At 32.1% G+C, this 20,515-nt stretch overlaps 4 protein-coding genes across 4 annotated transcripts; 3 read left to right on the top strand and 1 right to left on the bottom strand.

Annotated features, from left to right (window-relative positions):
* Nucleotides 1–440: 440 nt before the first annotated feature.
* On the top strand, nt 441–6,656 carry LOC114879185 (prohormone-4). The gene is given in 9 exon segments (XM_046287718.1): nt 441–1,111; nt 1,978–2,018; nt 2,020–2,070; nt 2,072–2,114; nt 2,494–2,564; nt 2,566–2,644; nt 2,788–2,846; nt 2,848–2,935; nt 2,938–6,656. Coding segments are annotated over 9 exon segments (606 nt in total). The 5' UTR covers nt 441–981; the 3' UTR covers nt 2,982–6,656.
* Nucleotides 6,657–6,907: 251 nt separating this feature from the next.
* LOC114879184 (NF-kappa-B-repressing factor) lies at nt 6,908–8,929 on the bottom strand. The gene is given in 12 exon segments (XM_029193853.2): nt 6,908–7,096; nt 7,162–7,332; nt 7,395–7,443; nt 7,446–7,566; nt 7,640–7,663; nt 7,665–7,737; nt 7,739–7,765; nt 7,830–8,073; nt 8,171–8,304; nt 8,433–8,517; nt 8,520–8,643; nt 8,728–8,929. Coding segments are annotated over 11 exon segments (1,179 nt in total). The 5' UTR covers nt 8,608–8,643; nt 8,728–8,929; the 3' UTR covers nt 6,908–6,933.
* A 762-nt stretch (nt 8,930–9,691) lies between these two features.
* On the top strand, nt 9,692–12,983 carry LOC114879192 (ras-related protein Ral-a). Its single transcript, XM_046287758.1, is given in 7 exon segments — nt 9,692–9,801; nt 10,438–10,556; nt 10,656–10,728; nt 10,731–10,863; nt 10,940–11,117; nt 11,520–11,636; nt 12,234–12,983. Coding segments are annotated over 5 exon segments (606 nt in total). The 5' UTR covers nt 9,692–9,801; nt 10,438–10,451; the 3' UTR covers nt 12,234–12,983.
* A 1,334-nt stretch (nt 12,984–14,317) lies between these two features.
* LOC114879190 (DENN domain-containing protein 1B) lies at nt 14,318–20,464 on the top strand. Its single transcript, XM_046287757.1, is given in 33 exon segments — nt 14,318–14,367; nt 14,498–14,744; nt 15,219–15,278; nt 15,280–15,319; nt 15,322–15,373; nt 15,445–15,579; nt 15,651–15,693; nt 15,696–15,788; nt 15,857–15,910; nt 16,006–16,039; nt 16,042–16,056; nt 16,059–16,117; nt 16,119–16,259; nt 16,325–16,394; nt 16,397–16,429; nt 16,523–16,560; nt 16,562–16,755; nt 16,850–16,890; nt 16,893–17,029; nt 17,141–17,173; nt 17,334–17,388; nt 17,466–17,649; nt 17,726–17,750; nt 17,752–17,859; nt 18,467–18,514; nt 18,516–18,647; nt 18,649–18,889; nt 18,936–19,093; nt 19,095–19,146; nt 19,397–19,453; nt 19,456–19,661; nt 19,663–19,741; nt 19,744–20,464. Coding segments are annotated over 32 exon segments (2,685 nt in total). The 5' UTR covers nt 14,318–14,367; nt 14,498–14,726; the 3' UTR covers nt 19,794–20,464.
* The last annotated feature ends 51 nt before the right edge of the window (nt 20,465–20,515 follow it).

Below are 20,515 nucleotides of genomic sequence, written 5' to 3'. Positions count from 1 at the left end.
TTTATCTATATGGATATATCAGAGTTATCTATATTATATTATTACACATTTTATAAAATATTCTTGTAACTGCTCTTAATTATAGAAAAAAATTCATACAATTTTATGTATATAAATTATACCGAATAAAATTATCTGCATCTGTATAGTAATGCCTAGAAAAAAAACCGAATTGAATATTAATGTATATACATATGTAAGTATGTATATATAATAGTGAGGGAAAATGTCTAACCGCGAGAAGTTCTTAACAAAAGTTGTTCAGGGTTGCGCGTTAATTTAACTAAATGGGGGATTTCCTCGAAATTTAGTGAATCCATTACCCTATTTCCATGAGGATAACGCACGCCATACTATTCTACCTGCGTAAACGCAGCATTATATATGTATGTATGTATGTAACGATAAACAAAAGTTACTACAGGCACAAGGGGGTTGAAAATCGATGCGACGTAGCAAAGGGTCGCGTAGGTGTTCCAGGGTAGTATGTACATTGATCTCGCCCATTTCATTGGTCACATTCAGCGAGTCCTGTTGTCCGATTTGGACGATTGATCCTACGTTCTCTCCCACCTTTTCAAATAGAGGTGTCTCTGGAAGAGTAGGGATTATAATAACGTACTTAGCATGGCATGTATGATACGTAAGGTAGGCAGGTGTGTTCACAGTGCTTGTGCACCCCGTGTCACGCACCAGCCACTCGTGTTGAAAAGAGATAGAGGGTGGCTGTGAAAGGAGAAAAGTTAAAGCAGGAAAAGTGAAGGCAGACAATCGTATTCGTATTGTTCATCGAGGGATCAGCGTGTCAACGACTGTTATTTCGAGTTTTAGCTTTTAGGTAGCCTGAAACAAGCTTCAGGTTCACGATTTCGGACATTCCAGAGCGTAGTTCCGTCATTGTTTCACTGTTAGCCAACGAAACGCATAGAGTGCGTGAACACTCGTTTATCGAGATTAGTTAACGGGCTACACCGGCTAAGAATGGTTCAAAGATTTTGCACTAGTGTGGCTGCGCTTAGCCTCGCCCTGAGTGCTTGCGTTGTTTTTCCGCGTTCCGTCATGGCGCTCGACTTGAGTCGATTTTATGGTCACTTGAACTCGAAACGTACTGGTAAGTTGTCATTGTCCGTTACTAATTTGTACGGTAATCTTGCTTGAATATAATCATGATTTGTTTATCTGAAATTCGTTAACGTTACATTCCGTTTAGAGTAGAATTACTTTTCTGTAGATTGTGAAATCGAGTACATAATCGATTAAGCTATAAACTATAACTATTCAGTGACAGTTGTTTGTAACGATGCTAGATCGATGGGGTGCAATTTCTGTTGCACAAATAGGTAAGTGTGAAGTCAATTGGGCTCCCATAAATATTACATGCATATGTATTTTTTGTCTTTTCTTTTTCCATTTCTGATAAAATCTCGGGTAACATCGAATAATATTATATTTGTAGAAATATAACAAGTTAGTTAAGGATTATAAACACCGTTTACGCAAGGTTCTACGATACATTTTAGCCTTTATATGTATACATACATATGTACGATCCATTGTGTGGATGGTAAGGTCGTTTAAGTGGTAATTTGAATCCACGTGGTGTATTTCAACGTATCACGATTCATCATTCGTGATAGGCTGTCTGTAGTTTATTCAATGCAATGAATGAAACGGTAGTTCATTTCGTTATGGAACGTGGCATGACTACTACCACCACTGATTAATGTTATTTTATTATTAAATTCCTTGTGGTAACGAGCAGGAAATTTGAAATTACCATATTTTTCCGATCGAGTATTTCACTTGAGAACCACTTGATACGATAATATATTGGTAAAATCCGTATCAGTTGTGCTAGCCAGCCAGCAATAATTATTAATAATTATGTATGCTGTCTATTGTCCACTCTGGCCAAAGTACACAAAGTCGTACATATGTACATCTTAATTTAATATTTATAAAATTCGAATGTTACAGAAAGTGCATGCCGGCCGTACGAGCCGTTTAAATGTCCAGGAGGACGGCATATGTATTTCGATCCAGTATTTATGTGACGGTGCTCCAGATTGCCCAAAACGGATACGACGAGGATTCAAGACTATGCACAGCTGGTAATTAAATTGTTACAACAATTCTCTTTCCCTGAAATAACGATGCGAGAATTCTGAACTTTGTATCTAAAAGACATACATATTTATAACTATGGTGGAAGATAAAAAAGGGTAGCATACAGTATAACACGTCGACGACCATGACAACGTAGATTTCGTATATGTACTACGAAGCAGTTGTATAGAAAGACTGATTTATGCTCGACCTCTACTACTGTTCGCCTTGGCTGTCCGTGCGTGACTGACAATTGAGATTACTGACGCACCGCGTGTGTCCCATGTCATCGTAAAGAAACATAAATGTCAATTGGCAATGTTTCCTTTACATTCATTTATTTATTTAAAGTTTTATCAGTAAATACTTTTATTGGACATTTTAGCGAAAGACCACCGGTAGAGGAAACGGCTAGTTTTCTGCAGTCGTTGTTGGCAAGTCACGGTCCTAATTATCTTCGAGAAATTGTTCGGAACCAAAGCGAGAGATACACTGAAACCTTTGGGTGGAGTGAACTCGGTAGCTATAGCTCTTTCTGGTAAGTATTTTATTATTTCAATAAACACATTGCTGGCGTGTCCATTGGTTCCAAATTAAATTAGGTATATAACCGATATTGATGTATCGAACAATGATTCGAGAAGGTTAAATTTGTTTTAAAATAACAATTCATGTTTTTAGAATCTCAAACGATCGAAGACTTTGGTGCAGCATTGCATCTGATGCGATCAGATTTAGACACACTTGCGTTCCGTGTTCATGGCGGTGGAAAACGGTGACTTGGGTATGCTGAAATCCATCGGTATCAAGGATTCCGAATTGGGAGACGTCAGTTCTTTCTGGAGAAACTAGTGAAAACAGGCTTTCTCGATTGAACAGGCTGCTACTCATCGAGAGAGGAACGACATCGCGGAGGCACTATCATGTTGGCTGTATCGTATTACTACAATCGCATTATCCTATCGCTTAAAAGCTCGACTCTTCTTTGCCAACTATCTTTCGCAACGTGATCGCCATCTACTTGTTTTCCTATCTTTTTCCTTCTTTCTACTTTCTACTTTTCTACTTTCTACTTTCGTTTCTTATTGTTCTGCTCTTGCTTTTCAAAAGAATACGGGAAAGAGCACCGAGATCAATCGAGGGGCATGGGAGTACTGAACGTTTAAACTTTCGCTAAATGTCAAGGGTCAACGCTTGTACATAATATTATATCTGTTGTGCACACCTTTTTAATGACCCAACGTCGTTCTCTCGCGCTGCAATGGACGCGTTCGCTTCAACGAACGACGCGTTGTTACCACCCTTCTAGGAAAGAAAGTGATCAAAGTTGAAACAATGTCGTGACGATGAAAGTCACGCATCGAGCATTGCGACGATATAGAAGCATAGTAATTACTTGGGTCAATTAATATATTTTACTCGGGTCGCACTGGCCTGCGATCGATATAACAGGGGATAACGTTGCCCGCTTCGAGGCCAGTATGGCGTAGCCGTTAGACATTTAATCATTCTTTCAGAGACGGAAAAGGAAAAAAAAAAGAATTATACCTTATTTCTTCTTTCTTTTCTTTTTTTTTTAAATTTTCACTTCCATTGTCAGTCTCTTATGGCGTTCAAAGTAACGACACATACTCGTGCATGCGCAAAATCTTCTGCCTTGCAAATTGATCGTAAAATTCCGCATACTGCACATGATGTTGTCACAAGCTATCGTGTACAATGTATATTACATAATAATTTGTGTATGTATGCGTATATACATATATATACATATATACAGAAAGCGGTGAGATGATTACTGCTGGTACAGTACCATGTAAAGGTCCTTCTACGGATTTCAGTTTCCCGTCGTATCGAGTTCGAGTAATTTATACCTACGTAGATTTTTCGACCAGTATTTCGCCAATCTGATGTTTAGAATGAATCTTACTGGATATAGTTTGCCGTTGAACGCGCCATTGAACACGGTCGTACACCGATTATTCAATTAAGTGAAGGACAATCAAGATAAATCAGCCATATATCTCTCTTCTGTTACTTGAAAAACGCTGCTTTTGTATCGCTTCTGGTAAAAGGATGTTTGATCGCATAGTTAGATTTTCAATGAAACATCTGTGCATTTCTCGTCGATACGCACCAAACAGAAATACGTAGATAAGTCCTATTAGAATCAAAAAGTTTTATTCGTTGGACGGATATACACTGAACTTTTTTGCGATCTACTTTATTTATTTATTAAACAGATGTATTATCATTGATTCCCCCCACCCGCTTCATTATCATTTTTGAATGTTACAGATATATTCTAAACACCGACATAGTGTGCTACACACTTGGATTGCAAAGGGTTAATTGTATATTTTGTAACGTATGCTTCGATATACTTATTTTAATCGTCAATAAAGCGTAAAGATCGATACAAACCTTCGCTGGTAGGAAAAACTTTGAATCGATCTTACAGGTATCCAGTTGTTTTTGCTGTAACACTATTAAACGCAACGTACAAATTCCATTTTAGAAAAGTGTATTTCATGTTGTGTCGATCGGTTTGTATTAATATTTCAAAACAACAATAGTCATCTTATTTTTTCTGATAAAAGCGATCGATCTTTAGTGAGATATGGATACACGAATGTGTGTATGAAACGAAAAAAAAAGAAAAAAATATATATATATAATACATATTATCTATTTAAACATGAGGAAGTAAAGCAGGTACAAATCTAGCATCTTATCGCGTTCCTTCAGGGTATAACGCGCTCTTTACTTAAGATGAAGATATATTAAAGATGCAAATGACGGTAATGCAACGTAACATATCAATATGGATACATATCAGTAACGTAATCTGGAGATGAGTGTCGTGTTCTTTCAGGGTGCTGGTTCTCCGTTTTCTTTCTTCCTGTTCGAAACCGGGGAGCTAATTATACGTCTACACCCACAGAGAAAGACTTTCGTTTAACGAATAAAACCCATCTCTACCTATATTTTTAAGCGTAATATCTTCTAGTCAACCAATGACGTATCTTCTAATATAAATAATAAGTATATATATATATATATATATATATATTACTATCAACAAAAGAGTCCCTTTTATCAAATAGTAGATATAATATTTTGGTATATAAAAGAGAGAAAAATGGAGAAGACACGAGAGAGAGAGAGAGAGAGAGGAGATGATGAGAGAGAGACGAGAGAAAGAGGAGAGAGATATGTAACGTTCCCTCCAGATGTCAATTACGGTCCAAAGTAGGCCTGGACCGAAGACAGAATCCTGAGGGAAGTTGTGTAAACTTTAAGATGAATCTTTTAAAGGATCAAGACGTTCTGAATCTCCGCTCACGAACGACTTCGTCCTTCAACCTCCTCCCTTCCCTTTCCTCAATTTCGACGTGGTACATTTAAGATACATTTAGATTACCATCTTTAATGGTAATTGGAATTGATGAATCCAAACATGTACAATGTGCAGTGTGTATATTTCAATCGTTTTAAAACAGTGTTGTATACAGGAGAGACCTCTTATGCATTTTAGTATGTGTAATAATATACATAAAAGCAAAAGAACGATAGAAAGAATCCATAAAGCTTCTCGAAAAATTCCTCTAGCAGCACTGTTTAGAGCGAGGAGTTCTAAAATGCTTGTACACGCCACGTATTCTCTTATCACTCGTTTACAATTGTTTGTTTACTACTCTTTTGTATGATGCGATTTAAAGAGACAATCGATGTATAATTCGTGTAATAATCCATGTCCGACTCGGGTTTTATTATCTGTATTTTATGTTTGAAATCGCACGCGTATATAAAATTTCTCAGTAGGTACGTCATGAAAATTACAGTTACCAGCATAAACGTCAATAGTTTCATTGCATTAGCAATCTAGTTTATTAAAGTACATTAGACATACAAATATGTATACATATATGTATAATCGTGAATTGTTAAAAACGTAACAGAACATATCTGCATGATCCGTCCATAGTTATCCACACTTGAGGAAAAATACAAATTCAAATCAATTTCGAAAATGATGTAATTTATATGTATGTTTTAATTATCGCTTTCTTTCTTTCTTTTAATGTTATAAACAAAGTAGCGTGAACGAGCATTATTGGATGTTTACCGCCGCTTGATAAATATGTTACAGCGCAAAAGTATACGTAATCAACATTGACCATCTTACAATTAGTTATCAAGATTTAAATAATGTGATAATGTAATAAAATCACATGCCGTCGTCGTATCCATGTTACTTTCGACTTCTATATTGTTCTACTGCCAAAGCATTCTTATTCTTATTCTTATTCTTATTCTTATTCTTATTCTTATTCTTATTCTTATTCTTATTCTTATTCTTATTCTTATTCTTATTCTTATTCTTATTCTTATTCTTATTCATTATACGGCAACTGCGACGTACCATACACTTGTAAGTGATCTTGCTTCTTAAGTTTTTGTACTTCTATTAATTAAAATACAATGTTCTTGGAAATAAGTTCAGCGCGCGACGATCATTAAATAAAGTGAACGTTTCTTCAGTTTTATTTATGCAATTAAAATTGTATGTACCTGATCACGTATATGTATATATGATATGCTTATGATTCTTGTAAAAATTAAAGTTTTCTTTTTTTTTATTCGACTAAAATCTCATGAAATCAACATGAGTAATACTTTCCAAACACATTGGCTATGCCGCAAAAGAAATGATTCATACTGAATTAGTGGACAAAATGTTTTATTTAAACGTTCGGTTCGGGTATAAAACAGAACAAGAAATAATATGAATAGAAAGTACAGAAAATAGGTATATTTTTTCATTTACATTTCAGTTGGTTCGATCAATTCGTATTTGCTGGTAATCCCTCCAAGACTTTTTAATTCGTCCACCAAATTTCGTACATCTATTTTACGAGATATTACCAATGTTCGTTGATCTTTAGGACCATAACTGTGTGATTTCAAACCCAACTGTCTTGCTATCCTAAATTTAATAAACCCGGTTTTTAATGTGATCTATCGTTTCAGAAATTTTATCACTATACTTACACATGGATTGCAGCTCTCTCTTCATTTGTAAATGTAGAGAATACCAAATCAGTTCTCATGTCACCTGCCAGATACTTTTTCATAATGTGTCTAGATTTATATTTTACGTGATTCAGTGAGGAAGAATTTGACTTTAGTCCTAGTCCTTCTCTGCTGATCTGTTGCTTAACACTATTCAATCGATATTAATATTTACAATGCTTCGCACAAAATATAAGAGAAATCACGCTTACGTGATAGGTTCCACGATTCCCTGTTGCGATTTACCGAGACCTCCACCGTCCAACCCATTAATTTCATTAATTTCTTTCCAATATTATCATCAGAAATTGACTCCTCTGTTACTGTTCCTTTTACCATTGTTGTTGTAGTTACATTGGAATCTTCATTTATATTTTGCTTAATCTAAATATTAGATACAAGTTTGGATTAAATTCAATAAGCATAAACATGAACGTCAAAACTCCACGTTACAAACCTTAATTGTATAATAATATTTTTTTTAGTTCTTGTAATCCAATAATAGCTGCTTCTTTCTTTGCCATTTTCTGATTACAATTAGAAGCTTCTGCAATGGCTTGAGTTGATAAAAATAGTGCATTTACTATAAAGACATGCAATTAATTTTATTTGCATATACAACAGAAAATAAAAATAATAACACATACAAAAAGTTACTGATTTTATTAAATTTCCATTCTAAATCATTGCCCGAGGCATTAATTGCACAAGCAATTATATTCTGTGGTACGTCCTTAGGTCTCTCTACCAATACAATATCACCAAATGGTGGTTCTTGTAATTTTATTCGTTTAACGGGTACTTTGCTAGTTGTAAATTCAACAGTGGAGCTTGTACTTTCTAATTCTGCTTCTGTATTAACTTTATTGGTAGACGAACGGGCATTCAGTCCTGAATAACATAAATACATTATTCGATACAATGTATGACCAAAAGATGATTTGAAATTGTTAAAAATAGCGATAGAACTCACAGTTCTTAGATATACCTTTAACCTTTGAACTAGCAGCATCTGAAGCTTTCACAAATGTTCTTTGTAACTTAGTCTTTTGTTTTTCTCTATAATCTCCAACAATATCTTTAGCTAATTCTGCTATTAATTGCATTGTCTCTTTTGGATATCTGAGAGAAACATGGTAACAATGTGTGCATAAAATAATCAATGTTAAATTCCATGTTCTTATAAAGCAGAATGAAATTATTTTCTTATAAACAATATATGAAAATTAATAACAATATATGTACTTTACCTGCAGCCAAGCAATTCGACGTTAGTAAATACTTGAGCCAAACAAACAAGTTCATCTTCTGGGAATTTATCTTTATGAGCTAAAGAAATTTACGTCTAAGTTCCCAATGTTCATCAGATTCGTGTTCTGCCTTTAACCGTTCTACGTCCCAGTCTTCCTCTGTAGTCATTTTCATCACAGTGCAACAGGTTTTATGTAATAAATTATGAACCTATACAAATGCATAAATATTCATCAAATGTGCATATGCCCCTTGCTGAAACTATAAACATTGTTGAAAGATCAGAAAGACTACCACAAATAATATTAGCTCCTTTTACTGTTTTACTCCTTTTTTAAGGAAATATTTGGTATATATATACAATATACATAGGTTTTGTATTATAAAACGCAATGTTTCTATAAAAATTAATCACAAATACCGCTAATTTTCACTATATTATAAATACAGTGACTACATACAGTCTGTATCTGTAGTCACTGTTATATGTGTATAATATGAGATACAAAGCCTATACTTACATCCAACAAGACTGTACAAGACTGTACGTGTCTTTGATTTCGAGGGTCTTGAAATTATACGTGATTATGCCTTGAGAACGAAATTAATTGTAAAGTAATTGCAAAATCAAATCGCCCGATTCCATATGAATGGAATCTCTACTTCGATCCTTGCGCCGTCTATTCGAAAACGGCGGAACTACTCGACGATTTACCGACCAATATACCGACATTGGTTCGACTACTAGCGCCATCTGTACGACAACGGCTGAAACTACTCAACGATTTACCGACCTCTGAGCCAGAGGAATACTGGCGCCATCTATCTGGTACTTGCGGAAACTAATTGGCGAGTAGTTTCAGCCGTTTTCGTATAGATGGCGTTACGGTCGATTTGAAAATTAATTTATGACGGTCTTTTTAAAATACAAGTTTGTCAAACAATTATTTTAATAATTTAATAATGTACCAAGTGTACATCCATAAGTACTTACATATATACATATTTATAATATAAATATATTTTTGGATCATTGGTTTATGATTATAATTTGTAGTAATTATAAGGATGCATAGAAAGTTGAAATCCTAACGAAATATTAACACAGTTGTTTATATCTTTATGCACGAAATATGACTTTTTATAATATATATTTACTAAAATATAAATTTCAGAAAAACAACATTATTTTCAACACCGGTATAACAGTACAACAAGTTGCCAGAAGGGTGCACGAGTACCTCTACAGTTAATTATCAGTACCAGTGAGTCACTGTTAGTACTATCATTGACGATACAGTAAACGAAGCGCGACAGCTGAGACTTAGAAAAGAGGAAATAGTTGCTTTATATACGCGACCTGAAGAGGTATTTAGAGAATCCAAATTTTGTCATCGTTGCAGGTAGAAACTATGTGTATTCAAATCCAATGGGCGAAATTTCTAAGGCTTAAAATTAAATTAGGCATCCCTTGACATGGGCGTGTGGCACCGCCTTTTTTCGTTATTCGTTCTCATATATCCAGCTTTATTTTATTTTGTATTACCTTTTTTAGGCACAGACGAGCGTAATGAAAAAATTACACGAATATTCGATGGATCGCAGATAGTTTTATATCATTTGTCTCAACATTTCTTATGTCGCGTTCAAAGACACAGCATAGTATAAACATGACGGAAAAATTAAATGCCAGTCTATATATCACTATACATATCAAAACAGTGCACAAAGTGGTGCTCTAACCTGTATTTTCTTGACTTAACCATATTTTATGATTTATAATATATAAGTAGGTAAATATATGATTCTGTGCTTGTGTTTAGATTTCTCATACTAACAATAGGAGTTTCACATCCTGCCTTTCTCAACTATGATTTCCTTTAATGATATTTGTTTCTGCCAACTTTCTAATTTAGTGGATATATTTTAGTATATATATATATATTTTGCTTCAATCATTTTAATCTTTTCGTTTGTATTAATGTTCTTAAATTATTGTTTCAGAAGTACATAGGAAAATGTCTAAAAAGCCAGGTACTACCCAAGCAATGCATAAGGTTATAATGGTTGGAAGTGGAGGTGTTGGAAAATCTGCCCTTACATTACAGTTTATGTACGATGAGGTACAGGAACCTTGTACATACATACGTATATATTATATTTATATCTCAATATGTATAGCTGATTAAATACAAACATATATTTCTTTTTATTCTAATTAGTTTGTCGAGGATTATGAGCCTACAAAAGCAGATTCTTATAGAAAGAAAGTTGTATTAGATGGAGAAGAAGTACAATAGATATTCTAGATACTGCAGGACAAGAAGATTATGCAGCAATTAGAGATAATTATTTTAGAAGCGGAGAAGGATTTCTTTGTGTGTTTTCTATAACAGAAGATGACAGTTTTCAAGCCACTCAAGAATTTAGGTATGTAATAATTTATTTAATACAAAAACATGCACATATTTAAGGTATAAACAAAATCATTGATTTTTTTATTCAGAGAACAGATTCTTAGGGTAAAGAATGATGAAAACATTCCATTTCTATTAGTGGGAAATAAAAGTGATTTGCAAGAAAAGAGGAAAGTTACTTTAGCAGAAGCTCAAGCAAGATCACAACAATGGGGTGTACCATATGTAGAAACAAGTGCAAAAACAAAAGAAATGTTGATAAGGTATGTTGATTATAAAACTACAAATGTTCTCAACATCAAAGTAGTTGTTTGTTGGAAATTAATTAGTGTTACCAATAGTATTTAATAGTGGAAACATATTTATATATTTATAGTTGTATATAAGTAAATGCACATGCAGTATTTCAATTTTATTACAGCCTTTAGAATACAGAAATTGCATGAGATATATATCTGTTTAGCTTCATTTGCAATTTCTTCTGTATCCTACAATTTTCTCTGCTACATGTGCATCGTATAGCTTTTGCACACGTGATTCTTTGCATTAAACGTGTGTTTTGTATAAGCACATCATAAGCATACATGTATACTGCATATTTGTTTTTAATTTTAAAAGCACTTTTTCGAGCCTCGAGGCTTTGAGATGGCATCAATTGCACATTTTCAGGTATTTTTCGACTTGATGCGTGAAATAAGGTCGCGCAAGATCGAGGACAAGTCAGCGAGTAACGGTCGTGGAAAGGACCGTGCTAACAAGAAGAAAAAGAAGTGCATTTTTCTATAGGTTTGCAGTTTTTTAAACTGTTGTTAATTTTTTTATAACGTAAAATGTACAATACTTAAGGGTTTTATATATACACACACACACATATATATATATATATTTTTTTTTTACTTTTTTCTAACATTTAAATAAATATGTGTATGTGCAATATCAGCAGGTAACAATTACACCAGATGTAACAGCCTTCTACAAGAGTGTCTCTCACAGGCACGTACAATAGAACACTTTTTATTACATATATTTTGCTTGATTCTTGCTTATGCCTGAAATACTGCATATGCATGCAGAATTATAATTCAGTATTAAAAACTATAAAGACACAATTCTTTTTCTTTTTTTTTTTTTTTCATTTTTGAGAATTCAATTTAAACATAAATGGCTGAAAATTTCCGTATAAAATAGTAATATAGCTTGTTGCCATGCATGTATATTTTTTTTTCCATATAACCGGTACAAAAATTCTCATATTTTCACTCATTCAGTGCAGTTTTTATGTGCTTTAATTGTACAAACTTAAATTGTGAAATTAAAGTAAACGGACGTGAAATTATGTATATAGGAACGTAGTATAGGACATATTTTTGTGTTACATTACAGGTATTTTTTGATTTAATGAGCGCGATAGCTGCACGGAAAGCACAGGAAAATCAAGGCGATGGAAAAGAGGGCAAGGAGGAAAGAATTGCTGCATTTTGCTCTACAATTACAAAGCAACGCGTATAACTTTCATAACGGAATATTCAACTTCTAATTGCAAAAGCTGAGTAAGGAAAGTGTATTTATATTATACACACACGTGTTACATACATATAGTAAAACTTTTCTGACACTTTACAGTGAATTGACGCACTAAACGTATATCAAATATTTATATTGAAAAAACATACAGTTTAAAAATTGTTTAATGATTGTTACGTTAGAAGTTATAAAATTCATGTTCCTTCTTATAACATTGCTATTGATTAATTTATATGCACGGGTGCATATAATCATAATTCCTATGTATTAATAATAATTTGCATCATAATTTTTAATATAAATAGAATCAAAGCTTTCCAACAAGCACAAAATTATCTTATCTATTTTATCTTAGGTATTTTTTAACTGTTCTTAGAGTGCTGAAACATGTACATAAATCATTTATTCAAGTATTATAGATCAAAAAGAAAGAAAGGATAAAGAATTTTTATATATATATATTATATATACATATAGAACATGTACATGTATATATACATTATACACAGTCTTGTGATTATTAATGACAGTGATTAAAAGAGTTGCCTAATATTTATTATAAAAACGCTGTAATTGGTTTTGTTTATAAATAAAAGTAACATATCTTTATTCGTGTATCTTGTATATTTCTTGGAAACCTTGAATGATTTCAGCACTCTTGTTTTAATATCTGTCAATAATATTTGTTTAAACTCTTTCTTTTAGTAGTCATAACACTGTAAAGTAACGAAGACACGTGGCAATTAATCTATAATTTCCTTGTTATTTGTGGTATTTTATAGAACAAGTTTACAGTATGCAGTTGTGTTACAGTTTATTTTCATAATAAGCTAATTTTCTGTCCTGTACATGTAAATACAAATAATTTATTTGTATTTACATGTTCAGTTTTAAAATGTAGTAGAAATTTTGTTTTACCTGGCTTTAAATATTTGCATCCAAGTCAAACATTGTACTCCTTTAATCAATTTTTTTAATCAATTTCTATAAAGACCAGTAAATGTATATATTGTAAGTTTGGTTTCTCACATAAGAGTACATATTTGTTACTGAAATAAATCAAGAAACCCATTGTGTGAAAAATAATGCATCTACAAATTCAGAATAGAATTCAACAGACTGAACACTTGATTAATCTACTTATCTTAAAAGACTTGAACCTCTATGAGGTGCATTTATTTATGCAGAAATAAAATAAGAAAATCTTGATATTATATTTACAATTTTATATATATATATTATATATACATATATAAACGTATGCATTATTAAGAATTCAAATTTTATAGAAGAATTATGATTTGAATATATTGTTAGTAATGTAACTTTTTAGAGAATAGCTCATATTTTTTTGTGTATTTGAGTTTTAATATTTTTGTACTATTGCAATTAATTGTGCCTTTTAAGTGTTCGCTGTTAACAGAGAGAAGTTAATGATAAAATACAATTCTTCAAAGGAGTTTTATCAGTGTGTATAGATTTAAATATACTTAATTCTATAAATATCTGAGTATCATTATAAATTATATGTTTACATTCATTAGAATCTACTGCTATATCAGAAGTTAATTGTATAAAATGTTTAGTATGTTAGTATGAAATATTTGCATCATCATTCATTATTAAACTAAATTATTTTTAATGGAATATTTTGTATGTACAAGTTAGAGTAGATATGATTTAAATCATATATTTTTAAATAATGAAAATGTATTATTAATTGATAAATTAGTTATTTATGTATCATTTCATCTGCACAAAAATGTATAAGTGTAACAATATTAATATTTGCAATAAAAAGAAAATCCTAAATATTATACTCTTTACATTCTCATCTTAGATGGCGCTGACAATAACATGAGAGATTGACGGATGACACTTTAGTTTTTTCCTCTTGTAGAGGTTTTGTTCACCCTGTATGTATGTATGTATGTACGTATATATAAATATATACGTATACTATGGCCACGAAGTGAAAAGTAGACTGTAGAAGGTACCATATTGATGATGTTGATGAGCCTTCTGAATCTAGCAGAGATGCGCAAACCAAATGCACTTCTGTAACAAGAGTATTACATACATAATGTGCATAGTAGTGTGATTTGGACGTAAGATGTTTTCAGTGGTTCAGAGGTAACAGTTGATACATCGCTTGGTGGTACGGTTAGGACACATTATCACAGGAAGAAGGGAAAAAGCAAATTGTTTATAAGAATAGGTAGGTCGTAACGATCGGCTATGCAATGGGACTAAAATTCACGTGAATGGAATGTATTACTGTCATGTAGTACGTACAATGACGTATAGACGTCAAGAGAATATAAAGTACTTATTTTTTTTTCCACTGTTATCATGGATTCCAGATTGAGGTGGGTATATTTTTCATTTTCCACGTTCTTTTATAAATATCGTATCATGGATATTTTTAATGTTTCATTACATTGCTGATATCTTTTTTAATGCTGTAAAACCATTTCTTTTGCATGCTACAAAAAAGAAGTGAAAGTGTCCATAATATAGTATTGTTTAAATATCTTGTTCTTAAATAAAATTCAATTTACCACGTTTGATAAATTAAATGATAATACATTTGTTAAAATTTTAGAAATTATTATTATATTTTCATACATACAAATTTCAAGTATGCGAAATAGGCGTATGTTTGCTATGCATACACATATTGTGTAACATATGGCGCAAGGTAAAAAGTAATTAAAGTAACGTGTAGAACATTTGCATTTTGCATTTGAATTATCTGTATAGGTTGTTGAAATTGTATTTGAATTTGACGTTATTGAAGTTATTCGATGTTATTACTTAAATGTATGATATCAATATTTTTAGGACAATGTACAACATCTTTTCGAGTGTTTTTGTGAAATAGCTGCACCATTAGGAGAGAGGCCCGCCTTGGATACTTCAAAAGTATCCTACTTCATTTTCGGATGAGAAATACTTAAATCTGTTCCAAAATTTGCATACCCATGTGAAATTGAAAAGTAAGTTTTGACCCTGTACTAAATTACAGTTAACTGTGGAACAGAATTTAATTCTATGTATATTATTACAGTCTGTTGGTGCAACATTTTTCATTTGTATTCACTAGTTCAAAATGGACGTTTGGATTTTGTCGACACGATCCTAAAACAGATACAGCTTTAGTAATCTTAAGTGCATTACCATGGCACGAATATTTTACAAGTTAGTATATTACTTATTATAATAAAATCAGCGGACGATCTTATTCATAAACTACGATACTTTATATTTAAATAGGCTTTTAAATAATATTGCAACCTTAATGAGTACTGGCACTGGAGAGAAGATCTCTGGAAATTTCTTGAAACTGTGTATAGAAGTTCAGTTCCCATTCCTGGTAGTTCTATATCGATCCCTGTACCAAATTCTAAAGTGGTAATCAATTTAACGAGTTTGCACTTGGTATAATATTTTATTTAAGTTACAGATTATATAATTTTCAGAATTTTGTTTGTCAAAGTCCGAAACAATTTCAATTACCAAGTATACCTGAAAATGTAAGTAACTACATACTCGTTTCAGCATTTATCAGAAATTAGTCTAAATGGCAGTAACTATATGTATGTCAAGTATGAACTATGTGTTATTTTAGAGAAATTTGACCGAGTATTACAGTGCTGTTGATGCCAGAATATGATGATAGTATTGCTTCTATGTTATACGAACGACGAATTATTTTCACTTCAAAACGTCTTTCAAGATTGGAGCGCATGTGTTCAAGCATGCAACGCTTTATATATCCGATGATTGGCAACATATATACTACCAGTACTACCACTATTTTTAATAGATTATTTATTAGCACCAATGCCATTTTTAATCGGAGTTCCTGCTCCAACACTTCAGGTACTTAGTAAAATTAATTAATTCATATTTATATCCTTATTGTTTCTCTTTTTTTTTTTTTTCAGAGAGTACGTAAAGGTGATTTAGAAGAAGTAGTAATTTTGGATGCTGATAATAATACCATCGAATCGCCATTCAAGACTTGGAATCCTTACCTCAGGATGTGGTTCGTTATAGAAATATAATTTTATTCTGAAGCAACAAAGTATTCGTAAGAATCGAAATATTTCTTAATAATACAATAAAAAGTTTCTTTGTCCCAGGTGACAACTTGAAAAGGGCATTACGTAATAGACCCGCGGCTTCTCCCCCCCCCCGGTGATGGAGTGTCAAGGGCATTTCTGCGTGCATTGGTACCATTAACAGCTGGCTACAGGGACGCATTAACGCTGGAACAGGACAAAGTATTACTTTTGATCGAGATGCATTTATAGAAAAGCAGACCTCCCTCGATGCAACCTTTTGTACGAGAAATGTTGCAGTTACAAATATTTTCAACAAGTATGAAAGAATACATTAAGCGATTGTCGAAAATAATAACGTAGATCTAAATAAATTTCAATTTATAATCATGATGATGATGATGATTTCAGGTTTATAGAAGAAAGACTGAATATGCTTAATTCAGGACTTGGTTCTCGGATGAGTTCGAAATGGAAGCTTGTAGTTATTCCGCTAAATCTGGTAGTAAATTTATGCAGCAGTACCGGGAATGGACGTATACCATGCGAAAGGAAAGTTCCGCGTTTTTCCGCAGTGTGAAAGATAAAGTACGTTTATTTGAATATTTCATTAAAAGTATTTAAAAAATCGGCTTTCATATTAAGGGTAATATGTAAGTCAAATTGTCATTTTGTGTTTTTGATTGTCTTCGATCCCAGGCCAATCCAGCTGTAAAATATGCAGTTAAATCAGTAAGTTTTAAGACAAACGTATCAAATTTGCTGCATTTTCTATTTAAATATTATTAACTGCCAAAAGGAAGTAAAGTAGAAAAAACTAATAACAATCTAACATTGCATACTTTAGGAAAAGGTACATTTAAATTTGATATTATAAATATTATATTCACAGGTAAAAGACAAAGGTAAAGATATGAAAACAGCATATAAAGGATTGAAATGGAAAGGTAAAAGTATACAATTTTGTAGTCATTATAATTCAGGTATATCGATTAGTGTTTAAATATTTTCCTTCTGTTCTTAGGTCGATCAAATAGAAACGAAACGGGTATGAGGTTTTATCAACCAAGATCTGCACCTAGTTCGCCTACAGTGGATAGAAGGCCTATTGATTTTACATCTCCTTCAAAATCACCAAATGGTTTTACAGCTACAACTAGTTATAGAAAAGATCTTCGGATGCGAAATAGCAATTTTACCGATTCAAGGTATGCCTCTATTTTTATTATATTTTATATTTTGTATTTACTAACATACAGTTGATTTGTATCGTTTAAGTTGCAGTAGACAACAATATTCTCCATTGAGTCCCTAGCTCTCCAGAAGAATCTGATTCTCCACCAGAAAGGGTAAATATCGATCTTATGCAAGAACTTCGTCACGTGATATTTCCAAATACACCTCCTATCGATAGAACAGTAAGTGGACGTTCAGTTCTAATAGAAAATTATTGTACAAGTTACCTATGTCAGAAAGTTTACATGAAATCTTCAATCCTTAAATGTCAGTAGAGTATACATATATTTTGTAAAAACGTGCAGCATTTATTGCTGTACAATGTCTATGTGCAGTGTCAATGTATTTGAGATATTGCTTATTGAAGTATGTATGTGTAGTATTAGCACTGTACATGATAATAATATAATTTGAGGTAAATATACAAACTATTTCTAAAATCACTGGCCAAATTTTTACCATGTTGGTCAAAAACTTTAGAAACATTTTGTGTGTTTAAAATATGTACACATCTTTAAGAATAGATATCATGCATGTACCATCTTGAAAAATTCTTATTTCTTTTGCTATTTCAATACATATAATTACGTTAAAAATATAAAAATATTCCTTGGAATGTGTAATATTATACAATTAATTTTTTTTAGAAATGTACTTTTGATATATTCTTAAAATGTGCATGAATACAATGCAAGAACGTATTATATTCGTATTCATTTATTTAATAGAGTTTACCGAGTAAGATAAATATTTAGATAAATGTAAGAATGTTTCATGCATCACTTTCAGTTGAAACCAGTGCGCAGCTTAGACAGCTTGAGACCTGCATGGAATGGACCATATGCGGCACGGTCCTCCGCCTAATCCAGTTGTCACAAATCCAATTGTATCCTCCTCTTTACAAACAATATCCTCTAATCCACATTCCACCTTAATTAGTTTGGTAGATCAGTCAAATATTACGTTTAACTACCAATGATAATATTAATACTCGAACTAGTGTAAATAAAACATATCCATTTGATTCTTTGGCCTTGAAAGTAAATAAACAGGAGAAGAAATTGACAAATCATCAGAAGAGTCTGTTCATAATGCACACTCGAGTAATTTTTTGCATGAATTTACAGAACATATACATCTCGTATTCGCAAAAAACGGATATAAATCATTGTAAGAATGGTTTGAAAATTGCTCAAAAAACAACTGAAATTTATCCCTGATGATGTTTTTACAAATTATAATCTAGATGTAACAAAACATTCTTTCGACAAATGTCTGAAAAATTTCAATTCTCGCTTTCATTTGAAAGAGAATGATCCTTTGATACAAGTAAGTATTATACCTTCCTATTTGCAACCACCGATCTTTCAAGCTACAAATGCATCGTTGTCTGTTAATTGTCACGTTCCATCCCATTGCATACAATAGTACATCTTACTCTGCACATTCGAAGGTAAACGTCATAATTCGTTACTTATTTATCACCTTATATTCACTTTTCAACGATCATTACATACAGTCATTAACCTATGATGTACATTTCTCCCTTTTTTTTTTTTTTTTCTTTTTTACGAATGTTATAAATGTTTTTTTTTTCTGTCAAAAAAAAAAAAAAAAAAAAAAAAAAAGTAATCGTTTGTCCTTTGAAATTAATTTTTTTTTTTTTTTTTATTATTAACATGCCATTCGTTTTTATGCCCATAGGATTTCTCTGAAGTGCAGATTTAATTAGATTAGATTCGACTACAAGCAGCGAAGACTTCGACCCGCTACTTTCCAATCGTCGGAATTCACCAATTCCAAACAAATGACTCAGTCGTTACATATTCCTGAGATGGGCGAGGGTCTTAGCAATCCGCTATACCCTTACTTTCAACCATTGCACAAAAATAATGACAAGCAACAAAAATCCTCCGATAATATCGGTGATTTGGATTTGTTACAAGCCTACGGTTTGGATTTTAACAAATTTAGTATAAGCAACGGGCGATTCACCGACGAAAAAGTCTAACATATGTAACACATCCGAAAACAGTATTAATGTAGATAATACGTGCAGCTTAACGTGAATACACCTGCCATTAAATCACAAAATAATTGGACAAAATTCGAATAAGTAATAAATTACCGTTCACATATCATAATTGTACATATAATGTTAATACTGTTTTTCTTTTCTTTCTTGTTATTCATGCCGTAATAAGAACTAATGTAAGTTCAATGCCTACAGGAAGCAGTAGTTAACAGAAATTTTACAGAACGATAACAATAGTTAATATTAATGACTTCATAGGAAGGTGGAGATACAATAATTTGATTTCTTGCACAACCGTAACATTATACATTTTTGATATAAAGAATACTTCCAAATGTTTTATGGTCGCGTAATTTTTGATCATTGTTTCTATAAATTTAATTATACACGGTTTCGTACAAGTTTGTTTTCTATCGATGCTTTTTATTCAAAACAGGGGATATGTAGTTAAAAATTACAAATACACTTTCGTATAATATGTATGAAATAAATTCTTGAAATCTTTACATATACATATATTAATACTATAATGAATATCATGCAAAATGATAGGAAACATAATGCATAATACTGACTGTATGAAACGTATACTTATCTGTTATTATTCTACTGTAATCATTTTCCTATGTTATTTTCATAAATAAATTATATTTAATGATAGAGTGAATATAATCGATCGGACCAAATTAAGTACGGATATTGAAATTATATAGTTCATCCTTGTTAGATTTTAAATATATTAATTTAGTAGTTGTTGCATTTATTAATAACGCTTATTAATAAATGAATGTAAAAATACTTTC

The sequence above is a fragment of the Osmia bicornis genome, chromosome 11 (genome assembly GCF_907164935.1).
Source record: "Osmia bicornis bicornis chromosome 11, iOsmBic2.1, whole genome shotgun sequence".
In the NCBI taxonomy this organism is placed as follows: domain Eukaryota; kingdom Metazoa; phylum Arthropoda; class Insecta; order Hymenoptera; family Megachilidae; genus Osmia; species Osmia bicornis.
This window is presented reverse-complemented; position numbering and strand designations above follow the sequence as displayed.